We start from the raw sequence: 12500 nt of genomic DNA, 5'->3' as shown, positions 1-12500 counted from the left end.
GCGAGAGAGGGAGGGAGAGAGAGAGAGAGAGAGAGGGAGAGAGAGAGACAGAGAGAGAGAGAGAGGGGAACGGATGGCGGCATAGATAATCCCTATGAGATTCTAGTGAATTACTCCAAAATGTTTAAAGGGTTGTAGATATAAAAACAGATTTAAAGCCAGGCAGAGAGGGAATTCATGTAGGATGTGATCCCTCTATAGTTAAAGTAGAGTGGGGTGGTGAGGTAGTAGAGACTGGGGACACATCCCCCTACTGTTAAAGTAGAGTTGAGTGGGGTGGTGAGGTAGTAGAGACTGGGTACACATCCCTCTACTGTTAAAGTAGAGTTGAGTGGGGTGGTGAGGTAGTAGAGACTGGGTACACATCCCTCTACTGTTAAAGTAGAGTTGAGTGGGGTGGTGAGGTAGTAGAGACTGGGTACACATCCCTCTACTGTTAAAGTAGAGTTGAGTGGGGTGGTGAGGTAGTAGAGACTGGGGACACATCCCTCTACTGTAAAGTAGAGTTGAGTGGGGTGGTGAGGTGAGGTAGTAGAGACTGGGTACACATCCCTCTACTGTAAAGTAGAGTTGAGTGGGGTGGTGAGGTAGTAGAGACTGGGGACACATCCCTCTACTGTAAAGTAGAGTTGAGTTGAGTGGGGTGGTGAGGTAGTAGAGACTGGGAACACATCCCTCTACTGTAAAGTAGAGTTGAGTTGAGTGGGGTGGTGAGGTAGTAGAGACTGGGTACACATCCCTCTACTGTTAAAGTAGAGTTGAGTGGGGTGGTGAGGTAGTAGAGACTGGGGACACATCCCTCTATAGTTAAAGTAGGGTTGAGTGGGGTGGTGAGGTAGTAGAGACTGGGGACACATCCCTCTACTGTTAAAGTAGAGTTGAGTGGGGTGGTGAGGTAGTAGAGACTGGGAACACATCCCTCTACTGTTAAAGTAGAGTTGAGTGGGGTGGTGAGGTAGTAGAGACTGGGGACACATCCCTCTACTGTTAAAGTAGAGTTGAGTGGGGTGGTGAGGTAGTAGAGACTGGGGACACATCCCTCTACTGTTAAAGTAGAGTTGAGTGGGGTGGTGAGGTAGTAGAGACTGGGGACACATCCCTCTACTGTTAAAGTAGAGTTGAGTGGGGTGGTGAGGTAGTAGAGACTGGGAACACATCCCTCTACTGTTAAAGTAGAGTTGAGTGGGGTGGTGAGGTAGTAGAGACTGGGGACACATCCCTCTACTGTTAAAGTAGAGTTGAGTGGGGTGGTGAGGTAGTAGAGACTGGGTACACATCCCTCTACTGTTAAAGTAGAGTTGAGTGGGGAGGTGAGGTAGTAGAGACTGGGAACACATCCCTCTACTGTTAAAGTAGAGTTGAGTGGGGTGGTGAGGTAGTAGAGACTGGGGACACATCCCTCTACTGTTAAAGTAGAGTTGAGTGGGGTGGTGAGGTGAGGTAGTAGAGACTGGGGACACATCCCTCTACTGTTAAAGTAGAGTTGAGTGGGGTGGTGAGGTAGTAGAGACTGGGGACACATCCCTCTACTGTTAAAGTAGAGTTGAGTGGGGTGGTGAGGTAGTAGAGACTGGGAACACATCCCTCTACTGTTAAAGTAGAGTTGAGTGGTGAGGTGAGGTGAGGTAGTAGAGACTGGGTACACATCCCTCTACTGTTAAAGTATAGTTGAGTGGGGTGGTGAGGTGAGGTAGTAGAGACTGGGGACACATCCCTCTACTGTTAAAGTAGAGTTGAGTGGGGTGGTGAGGTGGTAGAGACTGGGAACACATCCCTCTACTGTTAAAGTAGAGTTGAGTGGGGTGGTGAGGTAGTAGAGACTGGGTACACATCCCTCTACTGTTAAAGTATAGTTGAGTGGGGTGGTGAGGTAGTAGAGACTGGGGACACATCCCTCTACTGTTAAAGTAGAGTTGAGTGGGGTGGTGAGGTAGTAGAGACTGGGGACACATCCCTCTACTGTTAAAGTAGAGTTGAGTGGGGTGGTGAGGTAGTAGAGACTGGGGACACATCCCTCTACTGTTAAAGTATAGTTGAGTGGGGTGGTGAGGTAGTAGAGACTGGGGACACATCCCTCTACTGTTAAAGTATAGTTGAGTGGGGTGGTGAGGTAGTAGAGACTGGGGACACATCCCTCTACTGTTAAAGTAGAGTTGAGTGGGGTGGTGAGGTAGTAGAGACTGGGTACACATCCCTCTACTGTTAAAGTAGAGTTGAGTGGGGTGGTGAGGTAGTAGAGACTGGGAACACATCCCTCTACTGTTAAAGTAGAGTTGAGTGGTGAGGTGAGGTAGTAGAGACTGGGTACACATCCCTCTACTGTTAAAGTAGAGTTGAGTGGGGTGGTGAGGTAGTAGAGACTGGGGACACATCCCTTTACTGTTAAAGTAGAGTTGAGTGGGGTGGTGAGGTAGTAGAGACTGGGAACACATCCCTCTACTGTTAAAGTAGAGTTGAGTGGTGAGGTGAGGTAGTAGAGACTGGGTACACATCCCTCTACTGTTAAAGTAGAGTTGAGTGGGGTGGTAAGGTAGTAGAGACTGGTAACACATCCCTCTACTGTTAAAGTAGAGTTGAGTGGGGTGGTGAGGTAGTAGAGACTGGGTACACATCCCTCTACTGTTAAAGTATAGTTGAGTGGGGTGGTGAGGTGAGGTAGTAGAGACTGGGGACACATCCCTCTACTGTTAAAGTAGAGTTGAGTGGGGTGGTGAGGTAGTAGAGACTGGGGACACATCCCTCTACTGTTAAAGTAGAGTTGAGTGGGGTGGTGAGGTAGTAGAGACTGGGTACACATCCCTCTACTGTTAAAGTATAGTTGAGTGGGGTGGTGAGGTGAGGTAGTAGAGACTGGGGACACATCCCTCTACTGTTAAAGTAGAGTTGAGTGGGGTGGTGAGGTGGTAGAGACTGGGAACACATCCCTCTACTGTTAAAGTAGAGTTGAGTGGGGTGGTGAGGTAGTAGAGACTGGGTACACATCCCTCTACTGTTAAAGTATAGTTGAGTGGGGTGGTGAGGTAGTAGAGACTGGGGACACATCCCTCTACTGTTAAAGTAGAGTTGAGTGGGGTGGTGAGGTAGTAGAGACTGGGGACACATCCCTCTACTGTTAAAGTAGAGTTGAGTGGGGTGGTGAGGTAGTAGAGACTGGGGACACATCCCTCTACTGTTAAAGTATAGTTGAGTGGGGTGGTGAGGTAGTAGAGACTGGGGACACATCCCTCTACTGTTAAAGTATAGTTGAGTGGGGTGGTGAGGTAGTAGAGACTGGGGACACATCCCTCTACTGTTAAAGTAGAGTTGAGTGGGGTGGTGAGGTAGTAGAGACTGGGTACACATCCCTCTACTGTTAAAGTAGAGTTGAGTGGGGTGGTGAGGTAGTAGAGACTGGGAACACATCCCTCTACTGTTAAAGTAGAGTTGAGTGGTGAGGTGAGGTAGTAGAGACTGGGTACACATCCCTCTACTGTTAAAGTAGAGTTGAGTGGGGTGGTGAGGTAGTAGAGACTGGGGACACATCCCTTTACTGTTAAAGTAGAGTTGAGTGGGGTGGTGAGGTAGTAGAGACTGGGAACACATCCCTCTACTGTTAAAGTAGAGTTGAGTGGTGAGGTGAGGTAGTAGAGACTGGGTACACATCCCTCTACTGTTAAAGTAGAGTTGAGTGGGGTGGTGAGGTAGTAGAGACTGGGAACACATCCCTCTACTGTTAAAGTAGAGTTGAGTGGGGTGGTGAGGTAGTAGAGACTGGGGACACATCCCTCTACTGTTAAAGTAGAGTTGAGTGGGGTGGTGAGGTAGTAGAGACTGGGTACACATCCCTCTACTGTTAAAGTAGAGTTGAGTGGGGTGGTGAGGTAGTAGAGACTGGGGACACATCCCCCTACTGTTAAAGTAGAGTTGAGTGGGGTGGTGAGGTAGTAGAGACTGGGAACACATCCCTCTATAGTTAAAGTAGAGTTGAGTGGGGTGGTGAGGTAGTAGAGACTGGGAACACATCCCTCTACTGTTAAAGTAGAGTTGAGTGGGGTGGTGAGGTAGTAGAGACTGGGAACACATCCCTCTACTGTTAAAGTATAGTTGAGTGGGGTGGTGAGGTAGTAGAGACTGGGAACACATCCCCCTACTGTTAAAGTAGAGTTGAGTGGGGTGGTGAGGTAGTAGAGACTGGGGACACATCCCTCTACTGTTAAAGTAGAGTTGAGTGGGGTGGTGAGGTAGTAGAGACTGGGAACACATCCCCCTACTGTTAAAGTAGAGTTGAGTGGGGTGGTGAGGTAGTAGAGACTGGGGACACATCCCCCTACTGTTAAAGTAGAGTTGAGTGGGGTGGTGAGGTAGTAGAGACTGGGGACACATCCCTCTACTGTTAAAGTAGAGTTGAGTGGGGTGGTGAGGTAGTAGAGACTGGGGACACATCCCTCTACTGTTAAAGTAGAGTTGAGTGGGGTGGTGAGGTAGTAGAGACTGGGGACACATCCCCCTACTGTTAAAGTAGAGTTGAGTGGGGTGGTGAGGTAGTAGAGACTGGGGACACATCCCTCTACTGTTAAACCACCCCACTCAAACACACACACACTACTATCACCAGCTATAGCAACACGATATCTATCACAGACACAGGGATGTCACTACTATGACCAGCTATAACAACATGACATCTATCACAGACACAGGGATGTCACTACTATGACCAGCTATAGCAACATGACATCTATCACAGACACAGGGATGTCACTACTATGACCAGCTATAACAACATGACATCTATCACAGACACAGGGATGTCACTACTATGACCAGCTATAACAACAGTACATCTATCACAGACAGAGGGATGTCACTACTATGACCAGCTATAACAACAGTACATCTATCACAGACACAGGGACAAGATGGACTGTCTGATGGAGGTTTAGATGTCACTACTATGACCAGCTATAACAACAGTACATCTATCACAGACACAGGGACAAGATGGACTGTCTGATGGAGGTTTAGATGTCACTACTATGAACAGCTATAACAACAGTACATCTATCACAGACACAGGGACAAGATGGACTGTCTGATGGAGGTTTAGATGTCCTGGTGTTGATAGTTATTCTTAATGGAGACCTCCTTGGGGTCCTGGAGCTCGCCGTTCATTGGACGAAAGGGAAACGTCTGAAATTAGAGTCTTTGTTTTCTTTAGATGAGAAGAAACATGCCATGTAGAGTCTGTGAAGAGCACAGTGACCCGCCCCCTCTAGATGTTTCCCAGGACAAAAGCAACCTAAATGGTCCTCCCACAGAACAAAGGCGTGTGATTGGTGCTGCCACGCTAATTACACACGCTTGTTATTGGAGTGACCCGTGACCCTAGGCTAAACTACAGCCCCGTGGAGAGGGGAAGACCTGGATCTTGTCAACATCTCAAGGCTCTGGAAGTCTGCTAGCTAGAGTGACCCTGTCTCTCCATTTCCCTCCACCTCTCCTAGTCCTCTCCAGACAGTTATCCATACTGAGACAAGGAACACACTGTTGTCCATAAAAGTATGGCAGATAAAATCAAAGTTTGCATCTGTAGAGTGTAGAGTCCCCTTCCTTCCTTCCTTCCTTCCTTCCTTCCTTCCTTCCTTCCTTCCTTCCTTCCTTCCTTCCTTCCTTCCTTCCTTCCTTCCTTCCTTCCTTCCTTCCTTCCTTCCTTCCTTCCTTCCTTCCTTACGTCCTTCTTCCCATCACTCACACTTCTGACAGGCTCCCTACAGCTCCCAGGACCTCTACCGCCCACACCTAACCTCTGACCACACCCCTAACCTCTGACCACACCCTTAAGCTCTGACCACACCCCTAACATCTGACCACACCCTGCCCCTCTGAGTACCATCTCACCACGCCCCCACAACCACACGCAAAGGCTGTGTGTGCATGCGTGTGACCAACTGAAGACATGAGAGGGAGGTTCCTATCCCATTACACACACACACACACACACACACACACACACACACACACACACACACACACACACACACACACACACACACACACACACACACACACACACACACACACACACACACACACACACACACACACACACACACACCATTCCCCCAGTGTGAAGCTATACTCAAGAGTCACACTCTGAGACAAGCAGTCATGGTGAAATTGACTCTCTGACCTCTGACCTCTGTACCCTGCTACCACACTTTGAGACAAATGCTCTGCCTTCTTAGCAAATCATTGTCTGACAGTAACAGAGTATCCCCCCATCACACACACCACCATACAGTTATTGAGACTCGTCTACTCTATATCCCATTCCATAGGTTTTATGTCTCCTTTTAAGACAAAGGTAGACAAAAGCAAGGAGATTTTTTAGTAATAAAGCCTTAACCCGTTAGAGTCCATAAAATAGACCCAGTTCACTTTCAGTTCACTTTCCCTGAACTAAACATGTTCCCATAAATCTGAATGGGAAAACAAGTGAGTGTTAACAACCCCTTCTAGCACACACTGGTCAGCCATAATTAGCTTGAGCCACTGGCCAATCCTTTAGCTTAAGACATAATGTTAACGGAACACTCAATCACCTACGTGTAATCTGCAGATTTACAGGGGTAGCCCTCTCCTGATGTCAGGCCTGGAAAGCAGATTAGCAGCATCACACCATACTGTTAGCCTGGGGTTGAGGCATGTCCTAACAAGGACATGGGTCGTGTTCATTAGGCACCGAATGGAAGAAATCTGAACTGAAACAGGTTGGGACTACCTGGACTTGTCCAATAAGAAACGCTCATTTTAGTTTTCTGTTGCAGAATGTTTTAAAAGGCCTTAGAAGAACGGCCTGTTTGGTCTTGGCCTTGATGTCTGTCCTCTACATTTCACCTCGTCCTCCAACTGATTGAATAAACCAATCAGATCGGGCTTTAGTTCATTTCCATTCGCTTCTTTGGACTTACATGGCCTTTGTCCCAAACGGCACCCTATTCCCCATAGGGCTTTGGTCAAAAGTAGTGCACTATATAGGGAATAGGATGCCGTTTGGGACTGTGAGGAAGGACAAGCAAACGACATTAGCCTTCAAGCGTTGGGAGAGAATGTTTAGAATTAGACCAAAACTAAAATAGATTGCTTATCTTGTGAAACGCTCTCATTCTAACTAACTCCTCCCATCACCCATTTTTAGGTTGAGGTTTCTGCCTATCGGCTAGCTTCATTAGTGACTGAAGAAAGAGAAGAAAGAAAGATAATTATGTTTTTTTTGTATCTATCTGAGGATGAGGAGGAAGCTAGCAATGTTTCTCAGGGAGGGCCATGAGCTGGTCATGTCTGTTCTAAATGTATTTACAGTCAGGAGAAGAGAGAGAGAGCCTCCTCTCCCATGGAGAGCTTTAGCTTACCGACACACCAGACATCCTAGGGGGAGGAGGAGGGGAGGGGGGGTGCTGGAGAGGGGTAAGAGTGTGGTATCTGGGAAGCCATGCCATTAGCACTGTCCTGACCAACCCTTTATACAGTATGCCCAATATCATAGCTCGATGGAATGGCAGATATGGACCCAATCCTCTCCTGGAGTAGACCTTTCCCCAGACGTTCCACTTCTACGATCTATTCCAGTAGTCAATTCAACTGGTACAATGGTCAATTCAGTTAGCCAACTAATCACCAAGCCCTTGATCCATTGAATCAGGTGTGCTAGTTGTAGAATAGATTTAACAAGTGGAGCGGCTGGAGGTAACCTACCCTAGGAACCAAGTAGGACAGGAAACTCTAATGTATGACATCCTACTGGACATCTTCCTTCCTGGCCTGCCTAGATTCAACATCATCATCAACAACAACAATGACAACAACAACAGATGGTGACAGTGATAAACACAACCAAAACAACCTCTATCAGTTGCAGGATCACTAGTCTCTGATCCATGAAAAACACAAGGCTGAGCTTTACATGACAGGATTCATTCAGTAAATCACATGTCATCTGCAGGGACATGTCCTCCACTAAGTAATCTACAGGGTATCAAACACTATGAGAGAGAGAGAGAGAGAGAGAGAGAGAGAGAGTCATGCTCAACATGAGCTCCTGATATATTTGATTTTTTTTTGGTTTTTAGAATGAGATAAACACTCTAATCGAAGAAGAATTCCAGACAAGAAGTAATGAACAACAACTCTATTCATTCAGAATAGAAAAAAAATAAAATAACTTTGCGCCTCAAGTTAAGAAGTTTTGAGTCTAGCTAGCTAGCTACACATCAAAGACCTAGCCAGCAGACTAACAAGCTAGCCAGAAGAAACGAGCTAGAACAAACCTAGCAAGGGCAGTTAATACAACTACATCAAACGACCAAACTGAGTGAGTAAACCAAAAAGGAGCACGGACTAACTGTAAACATATCTTCAGTTTTTTGTGTGAGGATTTTTCACTCTTTTTGCTGTTTTTTGAACTAAAGTAGCGCGAACAGCAGACAAACAAATCGGTTGCCATGGCAACGGGGCAGCAGAACAGCGCAGCAGCAGCGGTAGTAGCAGAGCGCACAGACACCATGTCCCCACTCCCCCTCAGCGCAGAATCCATTCTCTACCCAAAAAAGGCCAAAAATGACACAATGAGGAAAACTTTTAAACAGAAACTACTAGAGGAGAGGCCAGAAACCCTTTTTGCAGACCTCTACAAAAACGGTGACGTGAGTAATCTCATCTTCCTCACTGACCAGCCAAATGCATGGCGCTCAGCAGTCTGCTCTCACTACCCATGCATAAAGAAAGAGGGAATCTGTAATGGGTGGAAGCTGAAAATCAAAGAGACAGACGACCCTGACAGCACCATGATAACAATCAACCTCTACAAGACTGGAACTGTCATGGTGCAAGGTAACATTAGGCTGTTTGAAACAGACTTTCAGACCATTAAGGAGAGAGCGGAGAGAGAAAAGGACACCACCAGTGACATGCCCTCCCACAAGAGAAACTCCACCAGCACCACCCTCACCCCTACCCTCCCCACCCAAACAAGCACATCCAGCACCTCTCTTCCCACCATAGTGGAGGACACGCCCCAGGAGGAGAGCGACCCCCTCAGTGCAGAGCAGGCTCAGGCCCTCCTCACCACCATGGCTGCCATGAGGGATGAGTTCACCAAACTGGAGGGGGAGGTGGTCCTGCTCAGGGAGAGCGTGAGCAAACAGCAACCAGACAACCACACCTTAGAGGAGCTCCTAACCAAGGTGAGGACAGAGCAGGACAGCAGCCTTGCAACACAGCTGAAAGAGGTTCAGCAAGAGAGAGACGGACTCAAGAGAGAGCTGGCTGATCTAACAAAGGAGGTGAGAGAGCTCCAAAAAGACAGGCAGAGCAGCAATAAGGAGCTGACCGCACTAAGAGAGGAGCTGCAGGAGAGAAAGAGAGCAGAGGACAGGCTGCAGGAGCAGATAGATCACCACCCTATGACCTGCCCTCACACAGCAGAGGAACCCAGCTCAACCAGCCAGACTTCCCCAGCCCTGGCTGCTGCATCCCTCCTCCCCAACCCACAGAACAGCCTCCCACTGACAGTGGCACCGACACAGACCAGCCACACCCCAGCTCCAACACCCACCAGCCCCCCCTCTGCCCCCCCCAATCCAGAAGAAACACTGGCTGACATCGTCCTGTTAATGGACTCAAATGGGAAGTATGTTCAGGAGAAGAAACTTTTCCCTAGACACAAAACGAGAAAGGTGTGGTGCCCAACAACGCAGAGTGCCATGGAGCTGCTTGATAAGAACCATCTCGGGTCGCCAAGCCACATAATCATACACACCGGAAGCAACGACCTGCGTGCTCAGCAGGAGAGGGTGGCCACTTCACTACGGGGAGTGATTGAGAAGGCCTCCGCAATCTTCCCCAACACAAGAATCATAGTGTCAACCCTTCTACAGAGGAGGGACTTCCACCCTGCCACAATCCAAAGAATAAACGCCAGCCTATCCCGGGACTGTGCCCTGCGACCCAATGTACACCTGGCCCACCATCCCACCCTCGATCTGGACTGTCTCTATGACCATGTTCACCTGTACAGGGAGACAGTCCCCATCCTTGCCAAGACTCTCAAGGACGTCGCTTTAAACCGCAGCCCGACCTCTCCACCCAGGAACAGCAGAGCAATCTCCACCCTGCCGAGATCACCGAGACAACATCCCGGACCAGCACCCTGGACCCCCCAGCCACGACCACAGCACCACCAACCTCAATGCCCACCACAGCCAGCGCAGCACAGACCACCCCAGCCCAGCTTCAGAGCCACCCAGACGAGGCCTCCCACCCCCCTGCCCCCCACCGCAGACCCACACCTGGAGGAGCCACAGCCCAGCAGGCAGAGCTACGCACAGGCTGTGAGAGGAGCAACTGGCCCAGCCCCCACCAACCAAATGAGTGACATCAAACAAATGCTGAGTCTACTATGCTCACATGTGATGGGCCGAGGGTCATGGTAAGATGAGCACATGAACTCCACCATTCTCACACTACATCCACCCAAGTGGCATGACACAAATTCTATCTTAAATTATAAACAAATCACATTTGCAAAATAAGAGTTTACTTTAATTGAAAAGTCCTATTTTAATGGTTCTTCTTGGATTGTGAGTGTTTGTCTCATTTTGAAAGGTAAAGAAAAGAAAAGAAAAAAAGTGATGAAGTCTTTTTACGTTGCATGTTGGAATTTACAAGGATTGAAGTCCTCTGCTTTTGGGCTAAAGAGCAGAAACCCAGACTTCCTGAAAGAAATTGATGATGTTGATATTGTAGTACTACAGGAAACATGGTGCAGAGGTGATGTTTCCACTGGCTGTCCACTAGGTTATAGGGAGATAATCATACCATCCACTAAATTAAAAGGAATCAAACAGGGCAGAGACTCAGGGGGATTGCTAATATGGTATAAATCTGAACTAATTAATTCAATCGAATTGATCAAAACAGGAGAATTCTTTATCTGGTTAAAAATAAACAAGGAGGCTATCTTGACAGATAAAAACGTCTTCCTCTGTGCCACATACATTCCCCCCTCAGAGTCACCCTACTTCAATGAAGAGAGTTTCTCCATTCTAGAGGGGGAGATTAGTCACTTTCAGGCCCAAGGCAACGTACTGGTCTGTGGAGACCTGAATGCTAGAACAGCAGAAGAACAAGACACTATTAACAGTCATGGGGATAAACACCTACCAGGAAGCAACAACCTTTCCCTCCCCACATACCCCCACAGAAACAACTATGACAAAGTGAAAAACAAAAACGGAGTACAGCTCCTGAGGCTCTGTCGAACACTGGGTCTGTACATAGTCAATGGCAGGCTGAGAGGAGACTCTTTTGGTAGGTACACCTACAGCTCATCTCTTGGCAGCAGCACTGTAGACTACTTCCTCACCGACCTAAACCCAGAGTCTCTCAGAGCCTTCACAGTCAGCCCACTAACACCTCTCTCAGACCACAGTAAAATCACAGTGTATCTGAGAAGAGCAGAACCCAACCATGAAGCATCACGGCCCAATAAATTACATGGTACTAAACAAGCCTATAGATGGAGTGCAAACAGTACAGACATCTACCAAAAAGCAATTAGTAGCCAAAAAATACAATCTCTCCTGGACAACTTTTTAGCCTTAACGTTCTCCTTCAGCAATGAAGGTGTAAATTTGGCCGTTAGGAACATAAACTTTATATTTTACAAATTAGCCTCCTTTGCTAATCTAAAGAAGCATAAGAGCAAACCAAAAATAACAGATAATGAAAAATGGTTTGATAATGATTGCAAAAATCTAAGAAAGTCATTGAGAAATATATCTAATCAAAAACACAGAGAACCAGACAACAAAAATATACGCCTTCAATATGGGGAAACACTGAAGCAATACAAACGCACCCTAAGAACAAAAAAGGAACAGCACATTAGAAATCAGCTGGATGGAATTGAGGAATCCATAGAATCAAACCACTTCTGGGAGAATTGGAATAAATTAAACAAACCTCATCATGAGGAATTGGCTATCCAAAATGGGGATATGTGGAGAAATCACTTTGCAAACCTCTACAGCAATATAACAAAGAGCCCAGAACAAAAAGATATACAAGAAAAATTACAAATCCTTGAATTAGCAGTCAAAGACTATCAGAATCCTGTGGATACCCCAATTACAGAAGAAGAATTATTGGAAAAACTATGCAATCTCCAACCCAAAAAGGCCTGTGGTGCTGATGGTATTTTAAATGAAATGATCAAATATACAGACCACAAATTCAAATTGGCTATACTCAAACTCTTCAACATTATCCTCACTGCAGGTATTTTCCCCGATATTTGGAACCAGGGATTGATCACACCAATCTATAAAAATGGAGACAAATTTGACCCAAATAATTACAGAGGAATTTGCGTTAACAGCAACTTGGGGAAAATTCTCTGCAGTATTATAAATAGCAGACTACATCATTTCCTTGACGAACACAACGTCCTGAGCAGAAGCCAG

At 47.0% G+C, this 12500-nt stretch overlaps 2 protein-coding genes across 3 annotated transcripts in view; one reads left to right on the top strand and one right to left on the bottom strand.

The window, feature by feature from the left end:
* Positions 1-12500, bottom strand: part of nhsb (Nance-Horan syndrome b (congenital cataracts and dental anomalies)) — a 177711-nt gene that overhangs the window by 96807 nt on the left and 68404 nt on the right. The gene's annotated exons all lie outside the window — the stretch shown is intronic.
* The window catches only part of LOC139532773 (uncharacterized), a 6410-nt gene continuing 1964 nt past the window's right edge, over positions 8055-12500 (top strand). Inside the window, exons 1-2 of the mRNA XM_071330795.1 lie at positions 8055-10465; positions 10642-12500. The exon at positions 10642-12500 is cut by the window's right edge and continues 1964 nt beyond it. Of these exons, the coding sequence (XP_071186896.1) occupies positions 8481-10465; positions 10642-10645 (1989 nt within the window). The 5' untranslated portion in view covers positions 8055-8480 and the 3' untranslated portion in view covers positions 10646-12500. The remainder of the gene's footprint in view (positions 10466-10641) is intronic.

The sequence above is a fragment of the Salvelinus alpinus genome, chromosome 10, assembly GCF_045679555.1.
Source record: "Salvelinus alpinus chromosome 10, SLU_Salpinus.1, whole genome shotgun sequence".
In the NCBI taxonomy this organism is placed as follows: domain Eukaryota; kingdom Metazoa; phylum Chordata; class Actinopteri; order Salmoniformes; family Salmonidae; genus Salvelinus; species Salvelinus alpinus.
This window is presented reverse-complemented; position numbering and strand designations above follow the sequence as displayed.